The sequence below is a fragment of the Lithobates pipiens genome, unplaced genomic scaffold (assembly GCF_037356315.1).
Source record: "Lithobates pipiens isolate NorthernLeopardFrog02 unplaced genomic scaffold, aLitPip1_a1.2 Scaffold_8, whole genome shotgun sequence".
Classification (NCBI taxonomy): domain Eukaryota; kingdom Metazoa; phylum Chordata; class Amphibia; order Anura; family Ranidae; genus Lithobates; species Lithobates pipiens.
This window is the reverse complement of record NW_027507903.1, coordinates 135,622,513-135,640,342: the sequence shown is the minus strand read 5'-3', so window position 1 is coordinate 135,640,342 and position 17,830 is coordinate 135,622,513. Positions and strand designations below refer to the sequence as shown.

Here is a 17,830-nt window from a genome sequence, read left to right as displayed (position 1 = left end):
AAATAATTCAGTTTTCTAATCTAGTAATATGGCTGCTGCTTAAATTGTCATCTAAGGGCACTTTATTTCTGGAGTGGATACACAGGGTAATAAATTAACTGTACCTAAATGCACATTTGCATCCAAAGCACCACAAATGTTCAGCACAGCCCACATATATCAACACAAGGCAATAAGCAGTACAAGACATTGACGCAAATGTAATTTATTTCTCAAACCTTCAGCTGTGTATCCTGATATGTATTGTATTTTAGGAAGTATAAATAGAAGAGTTAAAAACATGGAAAATGTTTTCTGTGGCCACCACAACTGTGCAGTTTTCAAGACAATTTTCTATGGTTAGGATAGTAATGGAAAAAAGACAGACGAAAAACAAGCACTGGACTGCCGCACTCTTCAGAAGACCACTTTCTTTTATTGGAAAATCACATCACAGCTCAACAAACACAGCAAACAAGGAAAAATTGCTGACATTTCACACTAGCTGTAGTGCTTATTCATAGCTTTGAATAAGCACTACAGCTAGTGTGAAACATCAGCAATTTTTCCTTGTTTGCTGTGTTTGTTGAGTTGTGATGTGATTTTCCAATAAAAGAAAGTGGTCTTATGAAGAGTGTGGCAGTCCAGAGCTTGTTTTTCGTCTGTTGCTAGTGGTAATAGCCAGTACCTGTGGCTTCCCATCTGAAGAGACAGTTTACAGCCTGCATGTGTGCGCCTGGAGCGGTGAGATCCCTTCTCTTTCAATAGTAAAAAGACCATATGGTTGGTTGCAGTAATCACGGAAAATGGTTTACTCATTTTGCAGTCAGTAGTACACAACTGTTTGCCCTACTTTTGGCAGTTTATGACAGACTGTAGCATAAATGGTCATGAGCCACTACTGTGAAGACACGAGGCAGTACCTCAGTCCAGATTTTTTGAGCAGGCCAGAAAACCCTCACTAAACTAAGCCCATGCTTGCCAGGCCTTCTCATATATCCAACTATAATTAAAAAGAATTCCCTTACAGGTTATTTGATGGGAGACTGTTATTAATTCGTGGCAGCCTCATTATAACTGTATTGTTATTTCAACTGTCCAGGAAAAAATTCCATTCACCTGTGTTTATTAACCTATTCACCTACATTTATGAATCAAAGTACAGATTTCATCTGTCAGGAGCCACTAATGTCCAAGCATATGAAACAAGTTAAAACAGATAAATAGATGAGGGCAAAAAGAAAATGGTGTATAATAAATGCAGTGTGTTTTAATATTTAGTTCATGAGTTATCTATTTAGGTAAACTTGATTGCAAGGTAAATTAGATATGTTCTCAATTTGGTTTAATTTTTGTACAGCATAAGAGATTGAATCATAGTTTGTTCTGATCATGCAATCAGTCACAAACAATGCTGTTTTACCGAAACAAAATTTAATTTTCATTCAGAAATGTATGGAGAATCAATGTTCTTTTGGTTGAAAGTCTTTATGACTACTGGTATCTCCTCCATGTTTCCCACTATAGACATTTCAGTAATTGTTGATGGCTAATTAGGTGGCTATGCTGCTGAAAGGGGAAGCGGAACATTAAATGCACTTTTCAAAACAAAAAAGCGTGAGACATAGTTCATATTTTAGGTCATAACTGTGATGATGAAAACATGTGAATTACACTTTTTACTGTGCAGGAAAGGAAAGCTTGTGTATTTACCAAGCAGATTAAAACACTTCTTTCACACATACATGTTCATACTGGAAGTGTACATGTTCTATAATTTCATAGGTTGCCATGAATAATCTTTGGGCATGACTCAGGTGGGATGCAGTGAGATTCATGTTCTACCAGCCCGGCTGGACATTGACAGCCAGGAACACATGGCTTAAAACAGTGAAACTCCAGGACTCCAAGGGGAACATCTTTATTGAAACATGTCTTGGGACAGGGAGGGCCACATTCATCGAACACATAACCTCTGTCATGTGGACAGCCAACAGCTGCAGGAAAAAAAATCAACAGTAAATAAGACATCACACTATAGGTATGATACATCTTCATCTAAAAAAAATATAAGCAATTTCACTATTTGAAGACCATCAACTATTTTTCTCTGCAAAAAGGCATCTGGAGCTTACACTTGCAGTTGTAGATACAGTATTTTCAGACCATGGTATGGATCCCATGTAAACAAACTGCATTCCATAACAGCATCAATAAAGTCAGTAATCCAGTACTAAACAGGAATGGATTTGATGTGATCTCAGAAGCATATCAAACCGATGTCAAACTGATGTCATGGACACAAGCCCAGAGTCCATTGACGCAGGCCCGAAAGCTGTTCAATAGTACGCTGTATGAAACTTTAAAAACTCAATAAAAACTTTATGAAACAGTGTTTGTCTAGGCATTTTGGCTCTGATATCTATGCCAACGTGCCTTGCTTACTTAAAGAGTACCACCAAAAAATAAAAAATAACCTGTAAGACAAAGGCATACTGCATCACATACTAGCCCCCGCAGCGGCACATGCACACTACTGAGATGACTGACATCTTCCTGGTGTTTATTCTGGGTTTGCAGGCTCCGGTGCTGTAAGTGGCTGGAGCCGTAATGACGTCACTCTCGAGCATGCGTGCGGGAGCCACCGGTTACAGCAAATGGCACGGGAGGCTGTTCCTTCAGAGCGCATGCGCCGATTATGTAATCGGTGGGGTATACAGTAAATGTATCCTAAACAGTGCAAGTTTAGGAGATATTTACAGTACCTATAGGCAAACCTTATTATAGGCTTACCTATAGGTACAAACAAATCATGGGATTTTACTTCTTTTTTAATCCAACACTGATTTTTACATCTTTTACTCCTTTCCTTAACAGAAAAAAATGTCAAAGTTTTGCATTAGTATGTTAAAAGGGGTTCTGAGTAAAAAAATAAAAATTAAATGTTTTTAAATGTAAAATAAAACTATACTTTACTATATCTGCTGCTGGAATAACATCTACATCTTTATACTATCAGCACTGTCTCCTAATTCTGTGTCCCCCTGCATGTGTAATTTTTTTTTTTTTAATGCAGTATATACCTCATTTCAGAGCGCCACTCAGTGCTTACGTGGTCAGCCAGCTCTCTCCTCCTCCCCTACCATCGTCAGCGGGGGAATCTCGGTCCTGCCCGCTGCAGCTGTCAGACGTGGAGAGCAGAGAGCCAGCCAGTCACGTGAGCTTCGAGAGGCACTCTGAAATGAGGTATAATTTTTTATAAATCACACACATAAGGGGACACATGATTAGGAGACAGTGCGGATAATATTAAGATGTTAGAGTGGCTTAATAACGACTTTAAATTAAGTCCTCTAGGATGTTTATATGTTGTAAAAATCCTTAATAAAATAATGCAGAATTAAAAATAATTATTCTCTCTTTATTTTATGGAGCCACTAATTATTTTTCCTTCAAAACTGCACCATTTTTACAGAAATAGATTACCAAGATAAGATTCAACAGATAACATTGTACATACCACATAGTGCCGGAGACCTCCACTGCAACACAACTCCAGCCTCCCTGCACTCTGATGCGTATGCTTCCAGAGCGTCACACAGACACTCATCTCCTGCTCCGCATGCACACAGATCATATACACATGAAGCAAAGAACATCTCTGGTGGAACTACTCTGTGACATGGCTCAAACACACTGGACTTTAGTAATTTGCAACGACCATTGGCTTCTTTCCTAGCACGATATCCAGCCTGTTTACAGGGGTCCACATCTTGCCCATCCCAGCATCCACTGGAGGAGTCGTTACTGCTTTGTACCTGTGTAAAAACATTTAAATCATAAAACTGAGCAGAAATGTAATTCAGGATTCAGCTATGCAGATCATCATAACAGTATAACTACATATTATAGAGGCTTTCAAAATATACAAAACCGTAAAGAGATAAAGAGCCTTAGAAACGAATAGCTAGAGAATGCTACTTGTCACATTGCAGCATTTTCATCACCTTCCAACTGTTTCCAAAGGCGGCCTCAGACAGAAGGATCTGACCCCTTCGATCACGGAAATCATCTTGAGGATAATTGTTGAAATTTCCACAAAGCCCACATAGATGATCACGATATGTTCCTGGGACACTGACCTCAAGATGGGATCGTCCATTCCATTGTACCTGGAGGGTATGAATACAGTGGAAAAGCAGACAAATTAAAACAAGGCTGCAGACTGGCAGAACATTACAAATAAAAGAGATATTTCTCTATCATCCATTGAACACAGCTTGGTGATAATAAAAATTTAAAGTAACATTTCTCCATCTTCCTCCACCTTGATTCCTTGCGTCGCATCTTCCCATGTCTCAGCAATGTCAGACAAAACTATTTTTACCACTCAAGGTTTGATGTCCTGGGGGTTATAGGTTTCCATTCCCCGAACCAACAGTTTTTGTTCAAACCTGTTTACAGTTGCAAAATACAAAGTAGGAATTCCTCCCAACTTTGCTTTTAAAGCTCTCACTGCACCTCCTCAAAAGTTGCATATGGATAGGGATGAACCGAACAGCCCCCGGTTCGGTTCGCACCAGAACCTTTGAATGTAAAATTACCTAAAATTCGTACGAACTTTAGAACCCCATTAAAGTCTATGGGACTTGAACATTCAAAATCAAAAGTGCTAATTTTAAAGGGTAATATGCAAGATATTGTCCTAAAAAGTTTGGAGACCCAGCTCCTGCCCCAGGGGACATGGATCAATGCAAAAATGTGTTTTAAAAATGTCTGTTTTTTCGGGAGCACTGATTTTAATGACAATGATGATTAAAGTGAAAAAAAAGTGAAATATTCCTTTAAATATCATGCCTGGGGGGTGTCTATAGTATGCCTGTGAAGTGGCACGTGTTTAGAACAGTCCCTGCACAAAATTACATTTAACAGAAAAAAATGTCATTTAAAACTGCTTGCGGTTTTAAAGTAATGTCTGGTTCTGGCAATACGGATGAAAATCATTGAGAAAAATGGCATGGGTAGCCCCCCTGCTTATTACCAGCCCCTTTGGGTCTTGTACGGATATTAAGGGGAACCCCGTACCCAGATTAAAAAAAGTAAAGCCGTGGGGCCCCTAGGCCCTATATACTCAGAACAGCAATATACCGGCAGTGCAAAAAAGACAGGGACTGTGTAGGTTTGTTTTGTTAAGTAGAATCTGTTTGTAATTTTGAACTGGTACATTTTTAAAGTGTAGCTCCAGTCAAAAAATCTATTTTTAAGCTTTTTGGAAAACATAGGGAAGGGTTATCACCCCTGTATAATTTTTTGGGCCTTCCATCTTTCTCATCTCACTTCCTGTTGTCTCCTTCCGTTTGCAAGTAGGAGACGTTTGTAAGTTGGATGTTTGAAAGTAGGGGCCTGCCCTATATGCTCTGCAGAAATGGCGGAACAAGGTGTTGGTGTTGCCACAACACTGTAAGCCCTCAAAGTGACTCTTGGTGGGTGCTGGAGTGCCCTGCTGTGAACAATTATATCAAGACTTGTAATTACATGCCATTGTTGAAGAGTGGTAGAAAAATTGGGCCTTTGGTGGTTGTGGTGGTGCTGGTGCCACAACACTATAAGTCCTCACAGTTACTCTCGGTGGGCGCAGGAATGGGCCCTGCTGTGAAATATTATCTATTTTTAAGCTTTTAAGCTGAACAACACCAGCAATAAGAGGTATCTTCAGGTGTAAATTGTTCAGGAGGCACGCAACACCCACTCTAACTGCTGCAGATGCCTGTATTACAGAAAAAGAACAGCACCAGCAATAAGGGGTAGCTTCAGGTGTATACTGTGTATACTGTGCAGGAGGCACACAACACCCACTCTAACTGCTGCAGATGCCTGTATTACAGAAACAGAACAACACCGGCAATAAGGAGTAGCTTCAGGTGTATACTGTGCAGGAGGCACACAACACCCACTCTAACTGCTGCAGATGCCTGTATTACAGAAACAGAACAACACCAGCAATAAGGGGTAGCTTCAGGTGTATATTGTGCAGGAGCCACACAACACCCACTGTAACAGCGCTAGGTTCCCAAGCAAAAAGAAACTGTCCCTGCCTATCCTGCTCTTTTCCTGCACGCCAACACACTACACAAGGCTGCCATGCTAGTGACCTTATATAGTGTGGGGCTTGTACTAAACCCCCCTGAGCTATAATTGCCCACAGGCACCCTGCCTGTCGCCAATTATGGCTCTTCTGCGCTGCTGGCGCTGTGAGTGGCCAAGCATGCGGGGTCACAGTGCATGCTTGGCCAATCATGAGCCAGCAATGCACTGCGATGGCGTAGTGCTTTGTGGGCCATTCGCACCACACGATTATGGTGCGAACGCCCCACAAAGTTCTGAATTTGCCGAACAGGCGAACGGCCCGTGTTCGAGTCGAACAATGAGCTCATCCCTACATATGGAGGTATTCTAATTTAATTGGTTTGGATCAGTGTGGATTCTTGAGAACCTCAAATGGATTCTGAACTTTAAGAGTTATCTCATATCACTTGGAGTATATGAGTCTTTTCCTGGATACCCTTCAGGGCTAAGGCCTTTTTGTCTCACAAGAAGTTGACAAAGTTTAAGCCCTTGTACACACGGTTGGACATTCTGACAACCAAATCCGTTGGATTTTGTCCGACGGATTTTGTCCGACGGATTTTGTCCGAAACTGTTGCATACACACGGTCGGACAAAGTTGTCGGAAAATCCGATTGTACATAACGTGATGATGTTATTTCATTACGATGGGACTACGTTCAGGCTAGTAGCCAATAGCTTTGGTCTAGGAATTTGATCTGAGCATGCGTGGCACTTTGTCCGTCGGAGTAGGCTACACATGATCGGAGTATGTCCGATCGGAGCATGTTGTCGGAAAATTTTATAGACAAGTTGGAAAACTTGGTCTGTCGGATATTCCGACGGAAACAGTCTGATGGAGACTAGGGATGAGCTTCGTGTTTGAGTCGAACATACGTCCGTTCGGCGAAGTCCGAACATTTTGGTCCGTTCGCGCCAAATTCGTGTGGCGCTCTCGGCCCACAATGCACTGCGATGGCGCAGTGCATTGCTGGCTCATGATTGGCCAAGCATGCACTGTGACCCCGCATGCTTGGCCAATCGCAGCGCCAGCAGCGAGGAGAGCCATGATTGGCCACAGGCAGGATGCCTGTGGCCAATCATAGCTCAGGCTGTGTAGTGCACGCCCCACACTATATAAGGCCGCCAGCGCGGCGGCCTTGTGTAGTGTGTTGGCGTCTGAAGCAGTGGGTGTTCTGTGTACCTTCAACACAGTACACACCGATCGTTTTCGGCCAATTTTCGATCTTGCTGTTGTGTAGTGGTTGTTGTCTGCGTGCCCTGACCTCAGTATACACCGCTATATTCACCTCACCTATATAGCTAGTGATCTATCTTTTATAATAGAGCTTGCAGTCAGTAGTGTTAGGAGCTTGTGCGTGCTGTCTGCGTGCTCTGTACCCAGTACATACCGCTATATCCACCTACATAGCTGTTCTCTATTTGAGCCCACTTGCCATCTGCAGGAGTTATTGGAAGTTGTGTGTGCCTCCAGCACAGCACAGTATACATCTGTATATACCCCTTTATCTCTGGTGTTCTATAATAAAGGCATCTGCAGGAGTTACTGGGTGTTCTGTGTACCTTCAACACAGTACCCACCGATCGTTTTCGGACGATTTTCGATCTTGCTGTTGTGTAGTGGTTGTTGTCTGCGTGCCCTGACCGCAGTATACACCGCTATATTCACCTCACCTATATAGCTAGTGATCTATCTTTTATAATAGAGCTTGCAGTCAGTAGTGTTAGGAGCTTGTGCGTGCTGTCTGTGTGCTCTGTACCCAGTACATACCGCTATATCCACCTACATAGCTCTTCTCTATTTGAGACCACTTGCCATCTGCAGGAGTTATTGGAAGTTGTGTGTGCCTCCAGCACAGCACAGTATACATCTGTATATACCCCTTTATCTCTGGTGTTCTATAATAAAGGCATCTGCAGGAGTTAGTGGGTGTTGTGTGCCTCTAGCACAATATACACTACCCAACTGCTCTTTTACCCAACTCCCCTCAGGCCATTACCATGTCTGGAAGGCCAGCAAGGAGAGGCAGACAGGCGCGAGCCGATAAAAGAGGGCAAGCAGGCTCTGTGTCTAGAGACAACAGTGCTGGTCGTGGACGCGGTGCATTGTCATCAGCACGTGGCCATGGGACACGCTTGTCCTTCTTTTCGGCAGCTGGACATGTTGAGCCGCAACATGCCAACGACTTGGTAGAGTGGATGACCAAGCCCTCTTCATCCTCCTCATCCTCTCTCACCCAGTCTCAGGGTACTAGCAAAGCAGCTGCCAACGCATCGTCTTCCCTCCTCTCAATGTCATCATCAGTGACTCCTTCCCTAGACCCACCACGTCCTCCTGAGGAGTCTCCTGAACTCTTTGAGCACAGTGTTGGGTACATGCTCCAGGAGGATGCCCAGTGTTTTGTGGGCTCTGATGATGACACTCAGCTAGAGGAAGGCAGTAGCGTGAGCGCAGAGAGAGGGGATGCTCAAGAAGGACAGCAATCTGGCAGTCATGTTCCACAAGTTGCAGCATACTGCCAGGTTTGCTACAGCGATGAAGAGGGAGGGGATGATGAGGGCACTGACTCCACGTGGGTGCCTGGAAGGAGAGAGGAGGAGGAGGAGGAGGAGGAGGAGGAGGCACATGTCCAACGAGGCAGGATGCCCTCCGGGGGCCAGCTTAGGGGCAGCACACCGACTGAATCACACCGCAGAGCTCCGCCTGTGCAGGGCGCTGCCTCTGCGCGTTATTCTAAAAGTTCTTTGGTGTGGGCCTTTTTTGAGACGAGTGCATCAGATCACACCGCTGCTATTTGCAACATATGTCTCAAGCGTATCTCGCGTGGCCAAAACATCAGCCGCTTGGGCACCACATGCTTGACCAGACATATGTTGACCTGCCATGCAGCTCGTTGGCAAGCGTACCTCAAAGACCCACACCAAAGAACAAAGCGGACCTCTCCTTGCTCCTCATCAGCTGGCATCTCCAACCCCACTAGACCTTCAGTCCTCTCTGAAACCTGCTCTGAGAGGAATGAAGGTGTAGAATTAGGTGTGTCACAGCCAAGTGCTTCCGGGAATTCTGCTAGCGGTACACCCACGTCCGATTATAGCAGGCAAATGTCCCTGCCCCAGCTGCTGGACCGGCGAAAGAAGTTCACTCCCAGCCATCCACATGCCCAGCGGTTGAATGCTAGTTTGGCTAAATTGCTAGCACTTCAACTGCTGCCTTTTCAGTTGGTAGACTCGGCCCCCTTCCGTGAGTTTGTACAATGTGCGGTTCCTCAGTGGCAGGTCCCCAAACGCCACTTTTTCTCACGGAAGGCGATTCCGGCTCTCTACCGGCATGTGGAAGGCAATGTCCTTGCCTCGCTGGACAGGGCGGTCAGTGGTAAGGTGCATATTACCGCTGACTCATGGTCCAGCAGGCATGGACAGGGACGTTACCTGTCTTTCACGGCCCATTGGGTCACTCTTCTGGCAGCTGGGAAGGATGCAGGACAAGGTGCAGTAGTGTTGGAGGTTGTTCCGCCACCACGCCTCCAAAATGCTACTATTGGTTGTGACACACCTCTCTCCTCCACCCCCTCCTCTTCTTCTTCCTCCATGGCCTCTTCCAGTGCTCTGTCCTCAGAACCAGCGGTACTTCGTAGGCGTTCCAGGGGCTACGCAAGTACGCAGGCAAAACGATGCCATGCCGTGCTTGTGCTGGTTTGTTTGGGGGACAGGAGCCACACTGGGGCGGATGTTTTGTCAGCTCTGCAGGGGCAGGCCGAGAGGTGGTTGACGCCACGCCAGCTTAAGCCAGGAATGGTGGTTTGTGACAATGGCACCAACCTCCTCTCCGCCCTCCGACAGGGACAACTGACCCATGTGCCCTGTGTAGCTCACGTCCTTAACCTGGTGGTGCAGCGGTTCTTGGGCAGGTACCCCGGCTTACAGGATGTCCTGAAGCAGGCCAGGAAAGTCTGTGTGCATTTCCGCCTATCATTTAATGCCTGTGCTCGGCTGGCTGAGCTCCAAAAGGAGTTGAACCTGCCCAAGAACCGCCTTATATGTGACATGCCCACCAGATGGAACTCAACGTTGGCTATGCTGCAGCGGCTGCACACGCAGCAGAGGGCCATCAATGAGTACCTGTGCCACTACGGCACCAGGACAGGGTCAGGGGAGCATGCACTGTCCTGTCACCATTTGAGGAGGCCACAAGGATGGTGAGCAGTGACAGCGCATGCATCAGTGACACTGTACCTCTTGTCCACCTCTTGGAGCATACGCTGCATGGAATAATGGACAGGGCACTTGAGGCAGAACAGAGGCAGGAAGAGGAGGACTTCCTTGCCTCTCAAGGCCCCCTTTATCCAGACAGTGTTCCTGCTGTGCCACCCATCACACAGGAAGAGGATGAGGAGGAGGAAGAGGAGGAGGAGGATGATTGTGTCAGCATGGAGGTGGAGGCTGGCACTCAGCATCAGCAGCAGCAGCAGCAGTCTTGTAGGGATAATTTACAGTCCCAAGAAACACGTGGACTTGTACGTGGCTGGGAGGAGGTAGCTGCGGATCATGTTGTCCTTAGTGACCCAGAGGACTCCGGACCGAATGCCTCAGCTAACCTACGCTGCATGGCCTCCCTGATCCTGCAAAGCCTGCGGAAGGATCCTCGTATTCTTCGGATCAAGGAGAGGGACCATTACTGGCTGGCCACTCTCCTTGATCCACGGTACAAGGGTAAGGTTGCCGAACTTATCTTGCCATCGCAGAGGGAGCAGAGGATGAGACATCTCCGGGAGGCCTTGCAGAAAGGTCTGTGCAACACGTTCCCAGAGACTGGGAGGTTACAAACTCCTGGTCCTGGACAACGTGTTGCTGAGGCATCGGTCAGAAGGAGCGGTGGAGAAGGTGGCCGTCTGACTGATGCTTTCAGACAATTTTTTAGTCCGCAGCCCCAAGGTATGATCGGTTCCAGCACCCATCGCCAGGGTCTGATTTACATGGTGCAGGAATACCTAGGGGCAAGGTCAGACTTGGACACCTTTCCCACCGAAAATCCTCTGGCTTACTGGGTCTTGAGGATGGATCACTGGCCAGAGCTTGCACAGTATGCAATTGAGCTACTGGCCTGTCCTGCATCCAGCGTTCTTTCAGAACGCACCTTCAGTGCTGCTGGTGGCTTTGTTACCGATCACAGGGTGCGCCTGTCCACCGAATCAGTTGATCGACTGACCTTCATCAAGATGAATCAGTCTTGGATCACCCACAGCTACCAAGCACCTGAAGCTGATGTAACAGAATACTTTTTTTTGAAATATCACATCCCTTCAAGACTGCCTATGCTGATGCTGAGTCCTGAGTCCTGTTATGTTGATTGTCTATCCTCTTCCTCCTCCGCTTATATGTTGGAAGAACATTTCTGGTTCTGGTTGATGCCATCAGCCCAATTTTTCTGCCCCTGTTTAACAGGGGCGTTTAAGTACAATTTTTGATGCAATGCTTTGCAGCAGGGCTAATTCCTGCAATCAAACAAGAGTATATGGGAGAGGTTGCAGGGTGGTGGCACCAGCACCAGTGCCTAAGGCCCAATTTTTCTGCCCCTGTTTAACAGGGGCGTTTAATTACAATTTTTGATGCAATGCTTTGCAGCAGGGCTAATTCCTGCAATAAAACTAGAGTATATGGAAGAGGTTGCAGTGTGGTGGCACCAGCACCAGTGCCTAAGGCCCAATTTTTATGCCCCTGTTTAACAGGGGCGTTTAAGTACAATTTTTGATGCAATGCTTTGCAGCAGGGCTAATTCCTGCAATAAAAGTAGAGTATATGGGAGAGGTTGCAGTGTGGTGGCACCAGCACCAGTGCCTAAGGCCCAATTTTTCTGCCCCTGTTTAACAGGGGCGTTTAATTACAATTTTTGATGCAATGCTTTGCAGCAGGGCTAATTCCTGCAATAAAACTAGAGTATATGGCAGAGGTTGCAGTGTGGTGGCACAAGCACCAGTGCCTAAGGCCCAATTTTTCTGCCCCTGTTTAACAGGGGCGTTTAAGTAAAATTTTTGATGCAATGCTTTGCAGCAGGGTTAATTCCTGCAATAAAACTAGAGTATATGGGAGAGGTTGCAGTGTGGGGGCACCAGCAGCAGTGCCTAAGGCCAAATTTTTCTGCCCCTGTTTAACAGAGACATGTAATTACAATTCTTAAATATAATATTTCGAAGGAGGGCCCCTTCCTGTGCCCACCCAGAGTAACGGTGAGGACTTATAGTGTTGTGGCACCAGCACCACAACCACCAAAGGTCAATTTTTCTACCACTGTTCAACAATGGCATGTAATTACAATTCTTGATATAATCGTTCACAGCAGGGCGCTCCAGCGCCCACCAAGAGTCACTTTGAGGGCTTACAATGTTGTGGCAAAACCAACACCTTGTTCCACCATTTCTGCAGAGCATATAGGGCAGGCCCCTACTTTCAAACATCCAATTTACAAACATCTCCTACTTGCAAACGGAAGGAGACAACAGCAAGTGAGATGAAAAAAGATGGACGACAAAACAAATTATACAGGGGTGATAACCCTTCCCTATGTTTTCCAAAAAGCTTAAAAATAGTTTTTTTGACTGGAGCTACACTTTAAAAATGTACCAGTTGAAAATTACAAACAGATTCAACTTAACACAACAAACCTACACAGTCCCTGTCTTGTTTGCACCGCCTGTATACTGCTGTTCTGAGTATATAGGGCCTGGGGGCCACACGCATTTCCTTTTTTTAATATGGGTACAGGGTTCCCCTTAATATGGGTACAAGACCCAAATAGGCTGGTAATGGGCAGGGAGGGCTACCCATGCCATTTTTCTCAATGATTTTCAACCATATTGCAGGAACCAGATATAACATTAAAACCGCAAGCAGTTTTAAATGGTTTATTTCCGTTTAATGTCATTTTGTGCAGGGACTGTTCTAAACACGGGAAACACGTGGCACTTCACAGGCATACTACAGACACCCCCAGGCACCATATTTAAAGGAATATTTCACTTTTTTTTTCTCACTTTAATCGTCATTAAAATCAGTGCTCCCGCCAAAACGGCCATTTTTAAAAACATTTTAGGCATTGACCCATGTCCCCTGGGGCAGGAGCCAGGTCCCCAAACCCTTTTTAGGACAGTATCTTGCATATTAGCCGTTAAAATGAGCACTTTTAATTTCGAACGTTCGAGTCCCATAGACTTCAATGGGGTTCTAAAGTTCGTTCGAATTTGGGGTCCGTTCGAAAGTTCTGGTGCGACCCGAACCGGGGGGTGTTCGGCTCATCCCTAATGGAGACCACACATAGTCGGATTATCCGACAATACGGTCCGATTGGATACATTCCGTCGGAATCTCCGACCATGTGTACAAGGGCTAAGAATCATGTTCAGCAACTTGTCAATTGCAATGTCAGTCTTCCCTGCAGAGCAGTATGCTCATTTTTACTCCAGAACTGTGATGGTATAGGGCACATAGAGTCTTTCTCTTGAAAAGAAGATCTTATTGCATCCTTAAACCAATATGTCTCTGTTATGGTGGATTATGTTCCTGCCATTGCTGGAGAGCAAGTTTTTGTTTCAGTTAAATTGAAAGAATGTTAAGATGAATTCCAGTCTTTTGGGTCTGGGCATTGTTCAGAACCTTCTGTCTGTTCAGAGTTGCTTGTCTAAGGAAGGTTCATAGCTTTCAGTCAACATTCTACAGATTTAAGCAATTCATCCACCATTACTTTAGGCTATCCAGGACATATATCTGCCATTGGGGATGTTGGATGTGGCTCTGCTAGCTTTTTGGTTCATCAACAAATGGGACAGATTTGTCTTCAGGATGCAGGACTCAACAGCATATGCAGAAGATGCACCGATGGAAACATGGGATCAGTATTTCCTGATTTATGTCTTTCTTTCACGGAAGCTACAACCTTAACAACTTTGAGGGATCAAGGCTGTGGGCATTCCAGTAATTTGCATAGCTCCAGATTGGTATCAGAAAGTGTGGTACTCCATCCTATTTCAACTGTTAATGGATGCTTTGTGACTGCTACCAGATAGGCCATATCTGTTATCCTAGGGTCTGATCTTACACTTTGCTTCTTGTTCCCTGTCTTTGATTGCCTGGCTGCTGAAACCCAAGTTCTAAGAGACGGGGGTAAATCAGATTCAGTGGTCCTGACCATACATAGAACTCATAAATCTACTTCCCACAAGATGTTTTATTGAATATGGAAGACTTATTTGGTGTGAGTCTATGAGTCTCCTGACATGCTTTTTCAGTGAGCTACAGTGGTGGTGAGAAGAATTTTAAATACTTTTTTCAAAGTTATGCTGCATATGAGGCAGAATGTGTAATAAATATAAAGTAGACGTTATCCCAATGTGGCTGCAAAAGTGGAAGTACTTGTAAATGCCCTTGATTTCCATCTGTTTTGTTTTTTCCTCGCTGGGCTGGTTCACCCATGTTTGTTTTGTATGCCTGCCCCTCAGTTTGAACTGCTTTTGGACTTCCCTACATTGTTTATTATCATCCAGCTGTGTCCCTCAAAGGACAATACACTAAGCATGCTTTTTTTGGTCCTCAGGCCGCGTACACACGGGCGGACTGTTCGCTCAACTTTGTCCGCTGAACAGTGTTTCAGCGGACAGTCCGCTCGTGTGTGGGGCTTCAGCGGACAGTTTCAGCGGACAGTTTGACGAACAAAGTTTTTCGGAAATTCCGAAAAACTGTCCGCTGAAACTTGGTTTGAGCGGACAGTCCGCCCGTGTGTAGGCTACTTTCGAAATGAGCAAACTGTTCCCGCTCGGAGGAAAGTCTGCTCATTTCGAGCGCGTCTCCAGGTAGGCGGGGCCCGCGAGGGAGACGTCGCGGGCCCCGCCGCCTGGTATGGACTTAAAGGGGAACCCCAACGCCGAAAAAAATCGGCGTGGGGGTCCCCCCAAAGTCCACAACAGACCCTTGTCCGAGCACGCTACCCGGCCGGCCAGGAAAGGGGGGCGAGCGAGCGCGCCCCCCCTCCCGAGCCATACCAGGCCGAGTGCCCTCAACATGGGGGGTGCTTTGGGGAAGGGGGGGCCACGCGGCCCCCCCACCCCAAAGCACCTTGTCCCCATGTTGATGAGGACAAGGGCCTCTTCCCGACAACCCTGGCCGTTGGTTGTCGGGGTCTGCGGGCGGGGGGCTTATCGGAATCCGGGAGCCCCCTTTAATAAGGGGGCCCCCGGATACCGGCCCCCCACCCTATGTGAATGAGTATGGGGTACAATGTACCCCTACCCATTCACCTGTAAAATAAAAGTACCCAAAAAAAAAACACAACACACGAGATAAAATATTTTATTGCACAGCTCCGGGGGTCTTCCGTCTTCGGGGGTCTTCTCGCCGGACTCCTCCGCTATCTTCTTGTAGCTCTTTTGCTAGCGGAGGAGTCCGGCTTTCTTCCTCCCCGCCGCCGGCCTCTTCTCCCGACTTCGGGGGTCTTGTCCCCCTCTTCGGTTCTTCTGCCGGGCCACCGCGCCTTCTGATAGCTCTTTTGCAGGCGGTGGCCCGGTCTTCTGTCGCCGCCGCCTTCCGTTCTTCTGCCGGGCCACCGCGCCTTCTTATAGCTCTTTTAGAGGCGGTGGCCCGGTCTTCTGTCGCCGCTGTCGCCTTCCGTTCTTCTTCTTGTTCTTCTTCTTCTTCTTCTCCAGGAGATGTTGACACGTCGCTCTCTCCGGCCGGAATGCCAGAGCCGCGCTGTGCGGCCACTTATATAGTGACAATGGGGCGGTGTCACATGGTATATGTCACATGGGTTGGTCACATGGTGACCCCGCCCCCTTACGATGTCATAGTCCCCATGTGACATCAACCCATGTGACCAACCCATGTGACATATACCATGTGACACCGCCCCATTGTCACTATATAAGTGGCCGCACAGCGCGGCTCTGGCATTCCGGCCGGAGAGAGCGTCGAGTCAACATCTCCTGGAGAAGAAGAACAAGAAGAACGGAAGGCGGCGGCGACAGAAGACCGGGCCACCGCCTGCAAAAGAGCTATCAGAAGGCGCGGTGGCCCGGCAGAAGAACCGAAGAGGGGGACAAGACCCCCGAAGTCGGGAGAAGAGGCCGGCGGCGGGGAGGAAGAAAGCCGGACTCCTCCGCTAGCAAAAGAGCTACAAGAAGATAGCGGAGGAGTCCGGCGAGAAGACCCCCGAAGACGGAAGACCCCCGGAGCTGTGCAATAAAATATTTTATCTCGTGTGTTGTGTTTTTTTTTTGGGTACTTTTATTTTACAGGTGAATGGGTAGGGGTACATTGTACCCCATACTCATTCACATAGGGTGGGGGGCCGGTATCCGGGGGCCCCCTTATTAAAGGGGGCTCCCGTAATCCGATAAGCCCCCCGCCCGCAGACCCCGACAACCAACGGCCAGGGTTGTCGGGAAGAGGCCCTTGTCCTCATCAACATGGGGACAAGGTGCTTTGGGGTGGGGGGGCCGCGCGGCCCCCCTTCCCCAAGGCACCCCCCATGTTGAGGGCACGCGGCCTGGTACGGCTCGGGAGGGGGGGCGCGCTCGCTCGCCCCCCTTTCCTGGCCGGCCGGGTAGCGTGCTCGGACAAGGGTCTGTTGTGGACTTTGGGGGGACCCCCACGCCGATTTTTTTCGGCGTTGGGGTTCCCCTTTAAGTACATTCCAGGCGGCGGAGCCCGCGACGTCTCCGTCGCGGGCAACGCCTACCTGCACACGCGCTCGAAATGAGCGGACTGTTGCCTCGTGTGTGGGCGAGTCCGTTCATTTCAAAAGTTGCGCGGATTTAGTACGACGAACAAAGTTTGCCGTATTTGTCCGCTCAAAAAGTGCCGTCTGTGGGCGTGTTCGTTCATTCAAAAGTTTGAGCGGACTGTTTGACGAACTTAGTTTCGGCAGACAGTCCCCGCGTGTGTACGCGGCCTCAATGTAAAATCTCTGGATTCATTAAGCTCCCACCTCTCATATGCTATAGTTTTCTCTTTGGTTAGCTTACTACAAGTGAGCAGGTGTCAGGTGGGAGAAGTTGTAGCATCAAATTGGCAGGCCTTCAGTTTTCTGAGTGAATAGTGCCCATTTCTCCTGAAGGCAGCCGTATAATTTTAGGTTGCCTATTATCATCAAGCTGTGTCCCTCATGGAATCAGAGAAAAGGATTACAAAGGTGCACAAAATCATATTTTGTCTATCTCGAATAAAATAGATACGCCATCAATATGCACACAATAATACTCCCAATAAAAGGTAAATACCTTAACTCCAATGTTACTGTTCAGCAGAATAGTGTTTGTTTTCCTCTCAATGTATATATATGGTTCCTTCAAGTATGGCAGTTCTACAGTCTGGTAATCTACCTGTAAAGGAAAATAGTTGTAAATTGACAGAATAAAATATTCAGGTAATGCTGACTAATGTAATTTTCATCTATACACAGAAATACAAACACAATGGAAATATATTTAGCTTTATGATGTTACAAAATGAAAATGGTAGATTATACTCTCCTAGCTCTCTGCTTTATGTTGTGTCTCTTAAGCCACGTACACACAATCGGGATTTTCCAAAAGGAAATGAGTGAAGACAGATTGTTCGAGGAAAAATCCGAAGTTTCAAAGGTTTTTTTTTTCTAGTGATATCAAGAATAATATTATGCTTTCTTTTTTTTTTCTTTTTTGGGCAAGTTACCACAACAGCATTATTCTGTGGTTTTTAA

The 17,830-nt window shown here is 46.6% G+C and overlaps 1 protein-coding gene across 1 annotated transcript in view; it reads right to left on the bottom strand.

The window, feature by feature from the left end:
- Positions 1 to 596: 596 nt before the first annotated feature.
- KCP (kielin cysteine rich BMP regulator) overlaps positions 597 to 17,830 on the bottom strand; it is a 183,197-nt gene continuing 165,963 nt past the window's right edge. The window contains exons 51-54 of the mRNA XM_077472046.1: positions 17,370 to 17,471; positions 3,987 to 4,151; positions 3,500 to 3,797; positions 597 to 1,976 (exon numbers count right to left, since the gene is read on the bottom strand). Coding sequence (XP_077328172.1) covers positions 1,759 to 1,976; positions 3,500 to 3,797; positions 3,987 to 4,151; positions 17,370 to 17,471 — 783 coding nt within the window. The 3' untranslated portion in view covers positions 597 to 1,758. The remainder of the gene's footprint in view (positions 1,977 to 3,499; positions 3,798 to 3,986; positions 4,152 to 17,369; positions 17,472 to 17,830) is intronic.